General features: G+C 35.9%; 2 protein-coding genes across 6 annotated transcripts; both read left to right on the top strand.

The window, feature by feature from the left end:
- The first annotated feature begins 462 nt into the window (after nt 1–462).
- Nucleotides 463–10106, top strand: LOC132605904 (putative pentatricopeptide repeat-containing protein At1g12700, mitochondrial). Of its 5 annotated transcripts, XM_060319177.1 has the most exons (5): nt 463–2523; nt 3424–3654; nt 5139–5186; nt 5452–5612; nt 9588–10106. In XM_060319177.1, the coding sequence occupies exon 1, from the start codon at nt 586–588 to the stop codon at nt 2371–2373; it is 1788 nt and encodes a 595-aa protein (XP_060175160.1). In that variant the 5' UTR covers nt 463–585; the 3' UTR covers nt 2374–2523; nt 3424–3654; nt 5139–5186; nt 5452–5612; nt 9588–10106. The 5 variants fall into 5 exon arrangements, with proteins under 5 accessions (XP_060175160.1, XP_060175158.1, XP_060175157.1 ...); XM_060319175.1 differs by lacking the exon at nt 3424–3654; XM_060319174.1 differs by lacking the exon at nt 5452–5612.
- A 3692-nt stretch (nt 10107–13798) lies between these two features.
- On the top strand, nt 13799–18846 carry LOC132607670 (putative pentatricopeptide repeat-containing protein At1g12700, mitochondrial). The gene is made up of 3 exons (XM_060321758.1): nt 13799–13863; nt 13957–14485; nt 18763–18846. The coding sequence occupies exons 1-3, from the start codon at nt 13799–13801 to the stop codon at nt 18844–18846; spliced, it is 678 nt and encodes a 225-aa protein (XP_060177741.1).
- Nucleotides 18847–19204: the final 358 nt, after the last annotated feature.

Here is a 19204-nt window from a genome sequence, read left to right as displayed (position 1 = left end):
TTACCTTATAAGACAAACTTTTAGTTATGCCTTAAGGAAAACTTACGCCTTATGGGGCACACTTTTAGTTATGTTTTATGGGGCACACTTTTAGTTAAGGCATTACTAAAAGTTTACCTTGAAAAGTTAAAAAAAAATACATATATATGCTTCAAGGCAAAGTCTGCCGGAGGGGGCATAGCGAAATTTAAACTCTGCTTTGCAATTTTTTTTAAAATTTTTGACTGAGCGGAAGTTCGAACCCGGAACTTATGAGTTTTAGCCGAAAGGCAAAATTTAAAGACCACAAATATAAGGGGCAAAATTTAAATACCACTCCAATTGCCCACAAAATGATTTTAAGCTGGTCAGCCAAACACTCAAAAAAACTGAAAACAGCTCATAAGCAACTTATAAGCCGATCCAAACGGGCTCTTAAATACTCAAGTATTTATTTTTTTAAACTTGATTCCAAGTCAAATCCAGACAAACGCAGTAATAACCCACGCATTCGTTCTCTTTGCATTTTGCATACCAAACAGATTTTGTGCAAAGTTAGGGCAACACTCTCACATCTGCTGAAAAATTCGCAGCAATTGATCGAAGATGAAGAGAATTTCTGGCAATGGTATTATTCCTTTAATCTCTTTCTTTCCTACTCCCCATTCTTCTACTACTACAATAAAAGCTTATTCTTCATGCCATAGTAACAAGTCCATTTTAGTAAAGGGTAAACATGGGTTAAATAGCAATTTTGACAATGTCAAGTATTTAGATGATGCTGTGACCCTCTTCCATCAAATGGTCAGAGTGCAGCCTCTTCCTTCTGTTGTGAACTTCTCTAAATTATTTAAGACTATGCTAAATTTGAAGCATTACCCTGCTGTCATTTCTCTTTTTGGAGAAATGCAGAAATTGGGTATCCCAATTGATGGATTTATCTTGAGTAATGTGATTAACAGCTATTGCCTGATGTGTCGTGCTGATTGTGCATTTTCGGTGTTACCTATTTACTTGAAGAATGGCATTCCATTTAGTGTTGTCACCTTTAGCACCCTAATTAGGGGAATCTTTGCTGAAAATAAGGTTAAAGATGCAGTTGAATTGTTCAAAAAATTGGTCAGAGAGAAGATTTGTGAGCCCGACGAAGTCATGTATGCAACCATCATGAATGGGCTTAGTAAAAGGGGTCATACTCAAAAAACTCTAAGTTTGCTACGATTAATGGAGCAAGGGAACACTAAGCCCAACATGTATATTTACAGCATTGTTATAGATGCTCTATGCAAAGATGGAAACGTAGATATTGCTGTCAACCTTTTGAACGAGATGAAGCTGAAAGGCATTCCTCCAGACGTAGTCACGTATAGTTCGTTGATTCATGGTTTGTGTAAGCTTGGTCAGTGGGAAAAGGTTAGGACATTGTTCTCTGAGATGGTAAATCATAATATATATCCAAATGTGCGCACCTTCAGCATGATGATTGACGGACTATGCAAACAAGGGAAAGTTGAAGATGCCGAGGAGATAATGAGACACATGATAGAAAAAGGTGTAGAGCCTGATGTAATCACCTATAGTGCGATAATGGATGGATATTGTTTGCATGGTCAAGTGGATAGAGCGAGGAGAATTTTTGATATCATGATAGATAAGAGCATTGAGCCTGACTTTATTTGCTATCACGTACTAATAAATGGATACTGTAAGGAAAAGAAAATGGTTGAGGCAATGCAATTATTTCGTGAAATTTCTCAAAAGGGATCAAAACCTAATACTTTTGTCTACACTACTATCTTGCAAGGTCTATTTGAAGTTGGAAGAATAGGTGATGCAAAAAAGATCTTTGCCGAGATGCTATCTACGGGGCCTACACCTAATTTGTACACTCATTGCACTTTGCTCAATGGTTATTTTAAGTACGGACTTGTTGAAGAAGCCTTGTCTCTCTTTAATAAGTTGGAAAGAAAGAGAGAAGTTACTGATATTGTATTTTACAATGTTGTCATTAATGGATTGTGCAAAAATGGTAAACTTGATGAAGCTCATGCGATTTTCGAGAAGCTTTCTTTAATGGGATTGCTTCCGAATGTTAGAACGTACAATACTATGATAAATGGATTTTGTCTTCAAGGGTTGTTAGATGAAGCTAAAGATATTCTAAGAAAGATGGAAGAAAACGGTTGTTTACCGGACAATGTCACTTACAATGTTATTGTGCAAGGATTTCTTAGGTGTAGCAGAACTAGTGAAATGTCAATTTTCATGAAGGAAATGGCTGGAAGGGGCTTCTCAGTTGATGCAACTACAACTGAGTTATTGATAAACGTTATAAGGGAGAATCCTTCCGTCCTTGACATGATACCAGAGCTTTACTCGGAAAATAAGAAGTGAATATTTCTCCCCTTTGGTTTATTCGGCTATGCTATGGCTATGATACAATTTCCTTTTTATCCCTGCAAAAGAAATGGCATCCAGTGCAATTGCAGAAGTTGATAGCAATTAGATCGTTGCTTGAGTTTTCTAGGCAGGCCAATTATGGAGGTACTTCAATTTTGATATTTTGAGTTTTTTTTTTTTTTAATCACGTCTTCTTTTTCTTAGAATTCAAATGTTATTGCACTTTTAATATGAGAAAAAATTGTGACCATGCCATAGTTACCTTTATCAAAAAAAATTGTGACCATACCAATTTAAAAAATAATAATGGTGAGTTTCCTTCGTGTACACGTTATAAATCTACTAAAATCATTTTCAGTTCTCTTTAGTTATCTTTAGGTATGCTCTTTTTAATTGTTATCTTTAGTTATTATCATTTTCTATTTTTTTTAAAGAATCAATAACAACTGCTTTAACTTAGAAATTGCTACATGAACAATCTTTTTCGGAAGTTTCTAAAAGTCACAGTTACATCTTCCATTAATGGAACACCAGAGCTGACAAGATCAACTCCATTCTTCTGCCCGAACCATATGGTATGAATAATTTTGGTTTACCTGAAATTCAAACAAAACAAGTTTGAATATGATAGGATATACTATAGATGAATGGTCAACATCATATTTGAGTTAATGATAAAAAACGCACCTAAACTATCACCTTTTCGCTATTTCATACCTCAACTACCCATTGTTTCATTTACCTACCTAAACTATCACTCTCCTTAGATTAAAACACACCTCCATGTTGAGTTGGCCTCCACACGCTGGTTGTCGATTGGGAACAAATATTTGGCCAACTCAGCATCGAGGTGTTTTTTAATACAAACAGAGTGATAGTTTAGATAGGTAAAGGGAACAACGGATATTTGAGGTATGAAACTTGCAATAGTGATAGTTTAGGTGTGTTTTTGACCATTAACTCAATTATTTAAAAATATATTGCTGTAAGTTTATATATGATCCAAGAGTACTAGATGCTAATTGGGAATTGACATTTTCATAGATTAGTAATATTGTCAAGATAAAGTTCATTGGTCCTACGAAGGACCTATTCGATTGGGAGTTTGAAGATGTCCAATGGGTCATGCTAGGATGCATTAAACTTGCACTAAGCAGTCTTCATCAAGGGTGAACAAGCACTACGTGACTGCCATACCTTTCTGCTTTTTCTGGTCTATTTGGATGGAGAGAAATGGTAGATGTTTGAGTGACAAGAGAAGCAAGAATAAAAAAGGTATGGCGAGACTGCTCAATCACCTTGCGTTAGACCTGTCTGAGTCAGGCAACAACCTTCCGGAATCATAATGATAGATACTCTAAACTGTAGTAATAGAATACTTTATCCATTACAATACTTTGACAGTGTAATCTGGGAACTCTTATTCAGTGTAACGGCTTCTACGAGATGGAGCCAAAAATTATACTCTGAAATTTTCCGTAACTCATGATAGTGCCAATGGGTATCAAAATGCTTTCTTTCCATTTTAGAATTAAAAAAAAAAAAGAAGCTTTCTTTTGTGTATAGGAATTCAAGATGGCTGTTCACTGTTGACAGTGAGCTCTTTTCTTCCTTTATTACACTCTGGAACTGTTTTATTTGGTTTCTTGATTTACCCAAGGATGATTGTTCGGCTTGATTGTTGAAGAACGAAATGGGTCCTAATAGAGCGGAATAAATGCAAAACATTCATTTTGTCTATCCCAGCTAGTTTGGGATTGACATGTAATAATTGTTGTTGTACTATTTGATTGTTGAAACGAAATTATGAGAACAGAGTGCCCATGGGTTTCCGGAGAGAACTACCACTACAGAAAATTCATTCTGATGACTGACATTTAAGGCACCCTCTGGCCATTTTGTTTTCTCATGGTTTCTGAAAAGGAGAAGGAGAGGAAAAAAGGAATATTTCGACAAAACTAAGAACTAAAAAGATGGAAGAACAAGCAATCTACTGCTACTGCTTCCTTTCCCTTTTGCTTCCCTGGTAAAATCAGTATTGGCTTTATGGTTCTTAAATCAATTGCTGGAATCATTAGAGAATGAGGTATCAACCACGTCTAAAAGATACTCCCTCCGGTTCAAAAAGAGTGTCCACTTAGCCATTTGCACACCCCTTAAGAAAATAGTAATTCCTAAAAAAATAGCTAATTTGACTAAACTGCCCCTAGTTAAATAGATATTGGGATATCGTCACTTAGCATTTAATAAGGGCAAATAAAAAAAAATAAGGTTATAGGTAAGTGGACACTCTTTTTGAACCGAGGGAGTATCAGCTTCTTCTTGACTGGCTTTTAGAGTTGGTGATGTGACCTCTTTGCTTCTACTAGTTTTTGAATTTTGAAAGTGTTCTGCGATCATGTCTGCATGTGTAGCTTCGTCATAGATGTCAGTACAGATATTTGTTGTCTTTATAATATTGAATTCTCTGGACACTATAAGATAGGAGTAACATATATCTAATTACTTCTCTCTTTAGTTTTTCAATGTGTTCTCGTTCTATGCTGTGATGTTTCGTTTCTCATTCATGAGTGTAATAAAGTATTTGCAGGATGATTTACTAGATGCCAACACAAATAGTTGGCCATATGTTACGATCAAAAAACAAATAGGTCATCATATGCAATTTACTACCAAATGATCTATGTACTTTCTTCTTTTTCTTTTCTCCTCTCTCAAATTAACTATCTTGAACTCATCTGAGGGAAATCATATCACAGGGAAGATCATCCAAGTCAATCAAAGTTGGGGACGTTATGACAGAAGAGGTAAACTTAAAAGCTTCTTTTCATCATAAAAGAAATGTGCAGCATTGAAATATGCTTCCGGTCAATAGCTATTCTATTAGCTATATTTCCGAGACATTTTATAACATGATTTCAAATTTATATATATTTGGGTTTACAAAACAAGCTCATGATGGTCACACCAGAAGTTGACATATTGAAAGTTTGGACCAACCGGCCAATTCCAAGTTGCAACCTTATCGATTTAGAAAATAAGTCTAGTAATATCGTTTTCGTTGCTATTTAGTTATATTCAGGTACTTTTTCGACAGAAGCACAGAGAAGGGACAGAAATTATAATTGTTTTCTACTTGGATTGAGAGGAATGACAGACATCTCAAATGACAATCCTGTACTTGCGGTGCAGGAAGAATCTTTGTTCAGGCTTGTGGCTTATATGGGATTTGGGTATAAAATTGCTTTCTTTTGTGTATAGGAATTCAAGAAATGATTTTTCACTCTTTTCTTCCTTTATTACATTCTGGAACTGTTTTATTCGGTTTATCCGTCTATCCAAGGATGATAGCTAGGCTTGATTGCTGAAACAATGAAAATGTGTCCTAATAGATCATAATAGGCTTGACGTGTAATCATTGCTGCTATAGTATTTGATTTTTGAAACAAATTAGAGAAAACAGAGTGAGACCCATGGGTTTCAGTAGAGATTCCTTCTGTTAGTATTGACGTAATCTTTCTTATTACATCAAAATCTGTTAGTATTAGAGATTAGGGTTTTAGTAAGATGGAACAATAATTTTTTAGGAGCAATATGAGTAAGTTGTGGAATGAGTTTCAGCAGCATACTAAATTGAAGCTGGGCAATGGTGACAATAAAATTCTGGCCTGATGTTTGGGCGGGGGAGAAAAGCTTAAAGAACAAATTCCCAACTCTGTACAACAGTACAATCGCTCTTCTAATAGAGAAGGCTGTGTTTATGAATTTCACTCATCTAGTGGATGGCAGTTGAATTTTAGAAGGAATTTCAATGATTGGGAGGTGGAGGAAGTTGGGTAATTACTACAACTATTGGACACAATAGTGGTAGAAGAAGATAAAGAGGATGTTATGTTATGGACAGCAAGCAACGATATGGAATACTCGGTTAAAAGCTGCTATAGCATTTTGCAAAAGTCGGTGTATTTTGAGCCAAATTGGCCATGGAAAATCCTATGGAAATCCAAAGCTCCACTTAAGGTAGCCTGTTTCGGGTGGGTTGTCATCAGGGAAGCATGCTTAACCCTAGATAATTTGCAGAAGAAAGGTTTCATGTTAAGTAATAGATGTTATCTTTGTGAAGAGAATCTGGAATCACTCAGTCACCTTTTTATTCATTGCAAGGTGGCTAAGCAATGCTGGGAGCTCTTCCTAAATCTGTGTCGTGTAGTCTGGGTAATGCCTTCAGATGTTAGAAGTCTACTGGAAAGTTGGAATGGGCAGAAGATTACAAGTATCCAAAAACAGTTTTGGAGAACTATCCCTTTGTGTATTTTCTGGACCAGTTGGAATGAGAGAAATAGTGATTTCTAGAGAAGAAGCACCATATTTCTAGAGTCAAGAACTTATGTCTTCAAAATCTGTTTATTTGGAATGAGAGGAATCTGCTAGACTATATGGATCAGTATATGGATTTTTTTTGGATTCACTTGGAACTCTGTAACTTGATCTTATTGTAGGGATATTTGTTTTTGTACTTTTATGTACCTTCTTGGTACTTTTTATTTATAAAATTTTACCTTACCAAAAAAAAATTATTTTATTTTTATTTTTTATTGGATGATGCAGTAAGCCTGAAGGGGAGCCTTGGCGTAACTGATAAAGTTGTTGCCATGTGACCAGGAGGTTACGGGTTCGAGCCGTGGAAACAGCCTCTTGCAGAAATGCAAGGTAAGGCTGCGTACAATAGACCCTTGTGGTCCGGCCCTTCCCCGGACCCCGCGCATAGCGGTAGCTTAGTGCACCGGGCTGCCCTCATTGGATGATGCAGTAAAGTTTAAAACCATATGGTTAAACTGTGGACCTTATTGAGTTAATCACAACATTCAGAAGGAGAACATTTTTACAAAAGAAGTTGTCTATAAGATAATAACTTTTTTTTTTTTTTTCATTTTTCTGATTCACACCATGTGATGTTTATCCTAAGGAGATGTTTGTTGTTTATCCTAAGGTTCCTCAGTTATTCCTCCCCTCCTTCCTTTTTGAAACTCACAATTTCCCATTTGACTAAGTTGAAGGCTTTCTTCTCTCTATTTCTTGCCACAACAAGTCTTTTCTCATCACATCAGTGTTATCAAAGGCGTGCTTAAGCCCTGAAGCGAGGCTCAAAACATGTTGAGCGCTTCGCCTCACTTGATGTGCGTTTCAGTGTCATCATGCTTACTATAAATAGTTATTTCGGTTTTCTATTAGCGGCTTTAACTATAACCTCAGCTCTATTTATTGGTCTGAGCAAGATACGACTTATTTAAACTGAATATTTCAAATAAACAATTCATAAAAAGAAATCCTTCTGTGGGATTACGTGTATTCTATATTTACTTACGTTACCAATTGTCAATTCTTGTTCATTGTCATTGAGATTCATGTCAATTCGGATTAACAAGGCTCTAAGACATACTTTTCCTTGCCAATGAGCCTCTCTTGGAGTGGTGACACTAGATGATTGATATTTCACTTTATCGTAATATTTTTACAATTTCTTTGTCCATATATTTGTTATTCATGCTTATTATTTTCAACCTTGGACTAAACATATATTTGCACCATTGCGCTTTTTTTCATTAAAGCTCACGCTTTATTTGGGCTTTGCGCTTAAAGCCCCAGTTGACCTTAGAGCTTTTTTGCGCTTTTCGCTTTTGATAACACTGCATCACATCCATTCTCTTTTGTATCTTCCTGGGTATTGGAAAGAGAGACATAGTATAGATAGAAAGAGCGTCCGACACGTTGATTAGGAATAGTCTTCCTCCTAAGGATAACATTTGCTTCTTTCAGTTTGAGAGCTTCTTCTCACACTTTTCCATAAACCCTTCCCATGTACTGCTTTCCCCGTGATTGACACTTAGCGGCATTCCCAAGTCTATGGTTGGTATTTCTTCCACATTGCATCCCAGGAGTTCTACCAACTTAGTGTTGTTTACCTCAATTACTGGACTCTGAATAATTTAATTGTAAACCTGATATAGCTTCAAATCACAATAAAGATTGTTTCAAGTTACAATACCTGATCTTCATTATAAGTGTGTGATCTGCATATAAGAGATGTGATGTCATCATCGATCCTTGGCCTCTTGTATCTACTTGAAAGCGTTTTATCCTGCCAAGCTGTGTTGCCTTGTTTGTTAGTCATTCTACCAAGGCCCTTCATAACTAATAAACAGGAAATTAGAAAGAGGGTAACCTTGCCTTAGACCCCTGCTGGTGTACCATTTAATAAGATAGAGAATTTGACCGTGGATGTGTAGAACTTTATCCAATTTCTCCATTTGTTTCCAAAACCCATATCTACCATCAAATTATCAAAAATCCAGTTTACATAAATGTATGTCTTCTCTATCAGTAGTCCTGTGCTCCTGTCTTTTTCTTGAATCAAAAGCCTCATTTACTATTAACTCGGGTGCACATTATTCGTATACCCTTAGTGAGTGTCAACCGGTTTCTGTTCACTAATGTGCTGATAAATTGCTTGAATAGTTTTGCCGTCAGTTAGGCTATAATGATAAATATGTGTGTTTGTCTGTATAAAGAATCAAACTAGTGATATTCTGGTGAAAATAGTCTACAGCTTTCAACACATAATTTGACATTCCAACATTTTTTATTAAAAGGCATGATGGAGCTGTCTGGACCAGGTGCTATTTCCCCTGCAAATCTGCTAACAACGATCAAATATTTCTGCCTCTTCGAAAGGTCTTTCAATCGATTCGGTCTCATCATCGTTTAGGCATGGTAGATATCATCCTTCCATGTTGGTCTCCATTCTTCTCCTTGTACTGATGATTTGCTCTTCCTCTTCAATTTTCTCCCGATTCACCTCCAAACTGTTAATGTGGTTGTATCTCCTATGTATATTGGCAATCTCTTGGTTCTATCCCCTTGCTGCAACAAAGGGCTTCTAGGTTTTTGTCTCCATGAAATTTCCTCATGAACTAACTGTGTGGTTGAAAGAGTTCTGTCTTCTGCTTCTTTGTCCAGCAACATTATGTACCTCTGATTTTCTCCTCTAAATTTTGCCAAAGAGTTGTATGTTCCAGTCTATCCATTTTCCTGTGAGTAAGTTCATTTTACTGGCCAATATGAAACCTCAATTTTGTTCCGCCATTTTTCTAGTGCATCACAAAACCTTCAGGTTCGAACAAACTTTGACATATGATCTTTTATTGCAGCCCTCAAGATCATGAAGCAGCACTCAAGATTGTGGCTTGGATTTCTTTTATTGCAGCAGGATCGAATAAGGGAGAAGCTGAATTTTTGGTGTGATAAATTGCAGCCTAAAACACCGATGAATCTGCTCATTTGAAGCACAAATTTGTGAGGATTTGCAGCACAAAAATGAAGTCATATTCAGCAGCATTGAGCATAAAACTATAGCAGCTAAGTTCGACAGAGATGGCATATTTATTCCAGCTGTTACCTCATCCTAATGGCCATCAAGTCATTCAGCAAACGAGAGAAAAAAAGCAAGTGGGTCACCTCTCTTGTCAGTGACTTCCATTTTTAATTTCGCTAGAGTTTCTTATTGTAACATTAATTTAGAGCATTCTATAAGCTCCAGATTGATGCTAGAAATTTGAGAAAAAGGACCAAAATAGTCATTTATCCCGTTTGGATTAGCTGAAAAAAAGTGACTTTTAAGCACAAGTGTTTAAAGTACTTTTAAGTGCTGAAAGTTATTTTATAAATAAGTAGTTATGTGTTTAGATAAAAGTGCTTAAAGGGTTTTAGAAATAAGTTTAGTATTGGAATTGACAGAAAATATAAGGGATAAAAGGGTAAAGTTGTGGGTAAAATAAAAATGGCTTTTAAGCCCAAAAAAATAATAGGTTGGGGTTGAGCAACTTTTTAGTTTTGATTTATTTTAAGCAATTTTTAACTTAATTTAAGCTATTTTCTATTTTTGTCAAACACTCAAATAAGTTAAAAATGGCTTATAAGCTGGTTTGACCAACTTATAAGCCAATCCAAACAGGCTCATTATCTTTTGGTTTAGACCTAAAACAATACATGTTGTGTTACCTGAAGCATTAATAGTCCATTATGTTTGCACAAGTGGTGCACGTTTAGTCAACTACTAAATATTTAGTTAAAAATTTAATTGAAAAGTGCAAAAATATCACTGAACTATTAGAAAGAGTCTAAAAATAATATAAATTACACATGGCATTTTATTATTGGAAAATTGATTATTATTTTTTTAATTTGGAAAAAGTTTTTTTTTTTTTTTGGAATCAGGAAAAATGATTTTTTAAAACTCGTTTTAAAAAAAAAAGCACTGGAAAACGTGATTTTTTAATTAAAAACATTTGGAAATTGGTTTTCTTTTTTAAATCAGGAAAAATGATTTTTTTGTCCTAAAAAATTTAGATTTCATGATTTTATTTTTAGGACGCTTTAAAAAAAGCAGGAAAAAGTGAATTTTTTTCAAAATATGGAAAAAAATAATTTTTTTTACAAAAAGTATGGAAAAACCGTGTTTAGAAAAAATCCAGAAAACTTTTTTTTTTTTTTAAATCTAGAAGAAAATTATGGAGTATTAGTTTTGCACATTTTGAGAATTACTTAACTTGGGGAATAGAATATGGGAATCTCAATATACAACTATGTTATATAAGATCTAGAATGATAGCAAAAAATATTATGATAAATTCAGTTTTCAGATTTAAAAAATTCAATTTTTCATATTTTTTTAAAAAAGGTTTTCCACCCCCACTTTTTTTTTTTTTTTTTAAATCACCTTTCCAGATTTAAAAAAAAAATCCACATTTATTAATAAAAATCTAATCTTGATTTTAAAAAAAAAAGGGCTTACTAATTTTATTTTTAAAATTAGTTTCTTCATATTTTATAAAAATCCAATTTTTTCAGATTTAGAAAATCGAACTAGTAATAAAATGTCGTGTGTAATTTAAATAATTTCTTTTTAAATTTAGTGTTGATCGTTAGTCAAAGAGCATAAATGAGCCAAAAGGTTGAACTGAGGGGTATTTTTATTAAAATAGATGGATGAAGGGCATTTTAGACCTTTTTTAATAGTTCAAGGGCATTTTTGTTTTTTTCCATTAAATTTTTAACAGAATATTTGAGAGTTGACTAAAAGTGCACCACTTATGCAAACATAATGGACTATTAATGCTCCATGTAAAAGAACATGTATGGTTTTAGGTCCTAACCCAAAGATAATGTACTATTTTGGTCCTTTTCTCCTAGAAATTTTGATATTTTTAAACTTTTGCATGATGTAAGGGACAAGAAGTTTGATTTTATACATTAAAAAAGATCGTTAGACACAACTGTCTAGTGGTATAAATTTGTTAATTTTTTCTTGTTAGTAAGAATGGTTTGCAAGTAAAGCTTGATATTAAATAATACGGAAAAGGGCCAAATATACCTCTGAACTATCGAAAAAGGATTAAATATACCCCTCATTATACTTTGGGTTCAAATATACCCCTACCATTATACTTTGGGTCCAAATATATCCCTCCTCCGTTAAACTTGCTCAAGGTGGACACCAAATGTGTCGTGGCTTTGACAACTTGGTGTAGTTAACACCACGTGGCATGCCACCTCACCGCCCAATCAATTTGCCGGAGTTTGACCCACAAGACAATTCGCCGAAGTTTGACCCAATGACAATTTGCCTGAGTGCCCACATGGAATAATAATAATTGGGATGAATTTGACAGCATGACAACTCTGTCACTAGCTCCACTGGGAATGGGCAGTGACCGTCACCGGAGAGGACTTGTAAATTGGGGATTATTGTTAAATAATACCAGATCTCTCTCCCTCTCTATTCCAATTCTTAGATAGTTCATCGGCTTAGGCACAGCAAACTGATCCTTCAGTAACGGAAACAGAGAAATGAAAAATCGATTCAATAACCCCCCCCCCCCCCCCCCCGCAAAAAAAGAAGAAGAGAAAAATAGGAAAATTAGGGAGTTTGCCTGAGTGAGCGATTAGATACGTTGAGAGAACCGGAAGTTCTGTCAGCCTTGAGCACTCGATCCATTGGAGAAGATTGTGTTTTCAGATTTGTGAGGAAAGAGACGATTTTTTCATGATGCGAAGTCTAATCGATTGGTAAAGTGTAAGCTTTGGGTGATTGAAACTTGAAAGTGAAGACTTTGGCACCTGCCACCAGTTTAACTATAATCCCCAATTTACAAGTCCTCTTTGGTGAATTGTATGTGGGTCAAACTACAGCGAATTGTCTTGTGGGTCAAATTCTGGCAAATTGGTTGCGCGCTGAGGTGGCATGTCACGTGGTGTCCACCACACCAAGTTGTCAATGCCATGTCACATTTGGTGTCCACCTTGGCCAAGTTTAACGGAGGAAGGGTATATTTGAACTCAAAGTATAATGGTAGGGGTATATTTGAACCCAAAGTATAACGAGGGGTATGTTTAGCCCTTTTTCGATAGTTCAGGGATATATTTGACCCTTTTCCGTAAATAATATGATTAAACTTTTGTAAGATCAAACTTTTCCGATCGATATCCAAGAAGAGAAACTATTCAATCAAAGGGTCCGTTTATCGATACAAATTTTTCACTTTTTAGAAAAAAAAAAAGTTTCAAAATAGCATTTGGTTGTATATTTGGCTGATATTTAAAGGAAAAAACAAAACAAAAAAACGATGAGTTTCAAGTTTGAAAAAGAAGTTTTGACTAGTTTTTCAAGTGAAGTTTTTTCACTTACAAAATTTCAACTTTTTCTCAAGTTAAATGCTTGTCTAATGACAACTCGATTTTCAAATACCTAAAAATATTCCTTCTATTTCTTTCTTGCTACTTCCTTTCCTAGTTCGGCATTTACATTTATCAGAGCTTATTCTTCTTTTCGTAGTAATACTTCCATTTCGGTGAGGGGTAAACTTGGGGTACATAGCAATTTTGAGAACATCAAATATTTAGATGATGTTGTTAGTGTCTTCCATCAAATGGTTAGAATGAAGCCTCTTTCTTTCTGTTATCGGCTTCTCTAAATTATTTAATACTATTCTAAATACGGAAAAGGCTTAAATATGCCATCGAACTATGAGAAATGACTCATTTATGCCGCTCGTCAATAGTTTGGCTCATTTATGCTATCAGCGATACAAAATGGCTTATCCATGCCATCGTCGTTACCAAAATGGTTCATTCATGCCATTTTTCATTAACGTTGATTTTATAATACCAGATATGATACCTGACCTCCAATTAGAGCTCCACGTTGTTTAATTAAACCAGCCTAATTTTTAATCCTAAATTAATTAAAAATTCGATCCATTTTGTAATGGTGATGGCATAAACGGGCCATTTTTTAACGTCGATGGCACAAATGAGCCAAACTATTGACGAGTGCCTTAAATGAGACATTTTCGATAGTTCGATGGCATATTTGAGCTTTTTCTGTTCTAAGTGTGAAGCATTATTCCGCTGTGGTTACTCTTTTTGGTGAAATGTAGAAATTGGTTATCACAATTAGTGTATTCATCTTGAATAACGTGATTAACAGTTATTGCCTAATGCATCGTGTTGATTTTGCAGTTTTGGTGTTACCATTTATTTGAAGAATGGCATTCCATTTGATGTTGTCACTTTTACCACCCTAATTAGGGCATTCTTTGCTGAAAATAAGGTCAAAGATGCAGTTGAATTATTTAAAAAGGTGGTGCAGGAGAATATTGAGCCAAATGGAGTTATGCATGCAATCGTCATGAATGGGCTTAGCAAAAATGGACATACTCAAAAAGCTTTTAGTTTGCTCCGGTTAATGGAACAAGGAAACACTAAGCCCAACATAAAAAAACTACAGCATTTTTATAGATGCCCATTGCAAAGGTCCAAACTTAGATGCTGCTATCGATCTTTTGAACGAGATGAAGCGGAGAGGCATTCCTCTAATATAGTCACGTATAATTCAATGATTTATAGTTTGTGTAAGTTTGGTCAGTGGGAAAAAGTTATGATTTTGTTCTCTAAGATGGTGAACCCTAATATTTATCCAGATATTCTCACCTTCGGCATGTTGATTGACGGACTATGCAAAGAAGGAAAAGTTGAAGATGCCGAGGAAGTAATGAGACATATGACCGATAAAGGTGTACAACCTAATATAATCACCTACAATGCGATAATGGATGGATATTGTTTGTGTGGTCAACTGGACAGAGCGCGCAGAGTTTTTGATTTCATGATAGATAAGACTATTTGTTATATCCCGTGTTTTCACACGTTTGGAAAAACTTGAATTATATTGGATTCTTGAGACATAAGGTCAAATTTGATAGTTGGTTGAACATAGGAGTTATGCATGAGAGAATAGAGTCATGGAAGTGTGGGACAAGGCTAAGGGAAATTTTGGAATTTTGGAAATTAGTTTCGGGAATTACAAAATATGATTCATAAGCTATTGGGCCCAAAAAATTGAATTGAAATTGAGGCCCAAATTAAGGACCTTGGCCGGCCATGGTGTGGCCCAAGCCCACAAATTGTATTAAATTTCCATGTGATTAAATCATCATAAGGGATATTATTATATATAGCCATCTTTATCCATTAAGATGACTTAGAATAGAAACCAAGAACAAGAGCAAGAAGAAAGAGGGCTCTCGGGTTTGGGGTGGAAATTTAGCCACCAAAAATCTTGTTCTAAAAATTTATTTCTTGTTGATTTCCTACTAAGTCAAGGTTCCTTTGTAACTTGGTATAGTTGGTTTGGAGTGGGGAGCATTAGAATCACCAAAGTGATCATATCTCCAAGTGAAGAAGACTTGAAGAAAAGGTAAGAATTTCTACCTTTTTATTGTGTTATGAAGTTTTGATTGTGTTGTAGTATATAGAAATGTGTTGATTGTATGGAAAAAATGGAAGTTTGCAAAGTGGGTTTGGAATATGGCTTGTAGCCGTGGGTGTGTGTGTGTTGTGTGGTGACAATGTGTTGAATTCATGTTGTATTCTAGTTGTGATTGTGATGGAATTTATGTTGAGAATGAAAGAGGAATAAATTTGATTGAATTGATGAAAATAGCATTTGGCCGTGTGGTATGGAGTGGTTTGGAATGGAATGGATTAAGTTTGTTTAGTGTGTTAGTTGTGTTGTTGTGATGTTTGTTGTGTAAATGAAGTTGGAATGATATAAGTTTGTATTGAATTGGAATGTAGAAACTTATGTCGTTTTAGTATGGTTTTCCGACATTAAGGAAATGAAGTCGTTTGGTTGTTAATTGTGATGATCATTGATGAATTTGGAAGTTGGAAACATGTTATGAAATTGTATGCCAAAGATTTGATGTTTTGCATAAGTTATGACTTTGACGGAAAGTTGTATATTATGTATATCGAGTGTATAACCTAAGGAAAACGATATGAAATGTTTCTAGAATTTTATTGGGATGGTTTTGAATGTTAATGAATGTGAAATCATTGATATTAGTTTGGAAGTTGGGTTAGAATGAAGGTTATGTCAACTTGTGAGAAAAATGACTAGTTGAAGGATATTTGTGTCTTTAATGATTGTTGTTGATATTGATGTTGTCGTTTGAGTTGTTGTTGATGATTTATAGCCGAGTTGAATTCTCGGGGTGCTATATGTATAGGGGAAGTGATGCCGAAATTTCGGTAGACAATTATGCCTTAAGTTGAAACTTTGGTATTCATAGCTTACAATTGGTAAACTTGACCAATTGCAGTTTTTCGACGAAACGGGAAGTGAGTTTGGAAAGGCGTAAGGAGCGTGAAAGGTATGTAAAGCAACCCCAATTCTTCCCTTGGCATGCCCTTAGTGTGTTAGGGTCGGATCCGGGCCTCGAAGGACCTCTTGGCCCTCGGAATCCGCAAGAGAAAATCTCAGTTTTTCCTTCAGTGGAATTGAACCACTTTAATATGCTTTTCCGGAAAATTATGCAACTTTGCTCCAAATTACTTGGAAAGTCATAGAATGTTTGTAGAACCTTTTTAAGTGATACTATAAGCTTAGAGGGCACAATTTGAGCCCGCCGCCTTATTTGTCCCGAGGCGGGCCCACTATTCCCGATTTTGCCCTTAATGTACTAAAGCTTCCTTTTTAGGCGATTTTTGAAAGAAATGTTTTGACTATCATACTAATCGCCTAATAAACATTGTTTTAAATATTCTATTAAATCTTATAAATTATTTTGACACCCGGAATGACTTCGGGAAAGTTATACTTCTGTAATTTATTATGATATCCGAAATGCATTTATTATGATCCCGTCCGACTCCATTGGATCTGTTTGGCTTTGATACGCTTCATCGAGTCTTTGAAAACATTTATGATATTTTTAAATTGCATTAGTTTCTCACTACTCCATTCGTGGATGTCCCAATGTTTCCCACACTGAGCCCGGACCAGGATATGTTGTCAAGCGTGATTCTCTGCATTGTTCGCCGCGTCCCGATGTGAGGGGGCAGGTATACGCGTACATGGGTCTGTGGAGTATGATGTGCCATGTTCGCCTATTCTGATCTGATCTGTTATGGCCATTTTGATATGACATTTTATGATACGGGGTCACGCCCCTTTTTCTGATTCCTCTGTATTGTGGCACCAGTGTCGGGAAGGTGGCCACGTTCTGTCTGCCGAGTCCCGTGGCAGGGGCCGGATATGATATGACATATGTTTCTGTACACATTCTGTTTGTTTTGGAAATATGCATCTGACACTCTGGATTTTGTACTCATTTTCTGTAACCGTTATGATTTGACTTCTGCGATTCCGTTTTACATATTTCGTACTGACCCCCTTTCTTCGGGGGCTGCGTTTTCATGCCGCGCAGGTACAGACGACAGGTTCGCTGATCCATCTGTTTAGGATCCCACTTCTGCTATTTTGGGGCGCTCTCTTCTTCAGAGCCCATCTTTTGGTACAGTCTGTCACTGCTATCTGGATATGTACATTGTTCTGGGTATGACGGGGCCCTGTCCCGTCTTATGATTATGATATGTTCTGTAGAGGTCTGTGGATATATCTGTGTGGGTTCTGTACATATGTTTGGGATACTTTGTTCTATGATGGCCTTATCGGCCTATGTGTGCCAAGTCTGCTTTTTATGCTAAATTCTGTAGCGTCCACTAATATTATTATTATATTATTTTGTTAATATGCTAATTTGGGTATCGGGTACGTATAGGCGCCCAGCTAGGGCACTGGTCGCGGCCCACGGGGTTGGGTCCTGACACTATTGAACCTGATATTATTAGCTATGACGAACTAATAAATGGATATTGTAAGGAAAACAAAAGTGGATGAGGCCATGCAAATGTTTGGTGAAATTCCTCCAAGGGGATTAAAGCCTAATATTATACTTTTGAAGTTGGAAGAATAGGCTATGCAAAAAGAATAGTTAGGAACCTTTGTAATCCAGAAAATTTCCATCCCATATTTTTCTGCTATCAGTTGCTTCCAGATTTCTTCTCCTTTGTCGTAGAACATCCAAAGCCACTTCATAAGGAGATGTTTGTTGTTTATTCAAAGGTTTCTGATTTTTCTTCCCCTCTTTCCTTTTTTATTCTCACAATTTCCCATTTGACTAATTTGAAGGCTTTTTTCTCTCTATTTATTGCCACAACAAGTCTTTCCTCATCACATCCATTCTCTTATGTATCTTCCTGGGTATTGGCAAGAAAGACTAGTATAGATAGAAAGAGCGTCCAACAGATTGATTATTGGTTGTTCCAGTTTGAGAGCTTCTTGTCACACTTTTCCAAAAACTCTTCCCATGTACTATTGTCCCCTTGTTGAGTCCCAAGTCTATGGTTGGTGTTTTTTCCACATTACATCCCAGGAGTTATACCAACTTTGTGTTATTTACCTCAATTACTGGACTCTGCAGAATTTACTTGTAAACCTATATAGCTTGTGGGTACAAGGAAGAAGACCACTGGTTTGGTGGGTTATGGGTCGGGTTAAATTAGGCAATCCAGTAATTTTAATTGAAATCTTCTAATTTAATAGGATTCGGGATTTTCAATCCAAATAGGGGTACGAGTGTAAAGTCTGAAGACCGTGGGGTAATATTTATCCACAATCACAAATGGAGGTTAAAGTTAGCAAATAAAACATCTCCCAAAAAATTTTTATATTGTCCTTGTTATACTATCGGTTCATATATACCCGTAATGTTATTGTCCATATGTGCCTTTAATTTTATAAAAGTGCTCAAATCTACCCTTCCTTCGTTAACCTCCTTTCATTTTGGTCAAAATGGCATGCCAACTCACCACACCAACCCTTCTTCTACCACTTCCTAAAGTCACCAACAGATTCACCATATACACCATCACCACTAACAAAATTATCAAAATTCAATTGCTATAAAAATATGGCAACAGGAAAAATTGATGCGAGACGATGAAGAAGCACAAAATATGGTTAAAGTTGAGGTAGTGGTGGAAGGTGTTGGTGACTTTGGATAGTGGTGGAGGAAGAAGGATTGGCGTGATGAGTTGGCATGTCATTTTGGCTAACTTGAGGTTAACGGTGGAATGTCAAAATTTAAGTTACTTTTATAACATTAAAGATGTAACGACCCGTTTAGTCGTTATTGTAGTTTTGACCCATTTACCTTCAATGACCCTTCTCCGAGAGCCCTTAGTACGATTTGACCCGCGGGGATGGGTGGTACGGTTTTCGAGGTAGTCAGGTGAATTTTATGATGACTTATGTGAAATAGAGCCTTAAAGTGAAAAGCATTTGACCAATAATTGACTTTTGGGTAAACGAACCTTTTCGGCATTCTGTCAATTTCGTAAGGTCCGGAGGGTCGATTATGAG

Source organism: Lycium barbarum, chromosome 8 (genome assembly GCF_019175385.1).
Source record: "Lycium barbarum isolate Lr01 chromosome 8, ASM1917538v2, whole genome shotgun sequence".
Classification (NCBI taxonomy): Eukaryota; Viridiplantae; Streptophyta; class Magnoliopsida; order Solanales; family Solanaceae; genus Lycium; species Lycium barbarum.
Note: the sequence above shows the minus strand (reverse complement) of the source record. Positions and strands in the feature narration are given on the sequence as shown.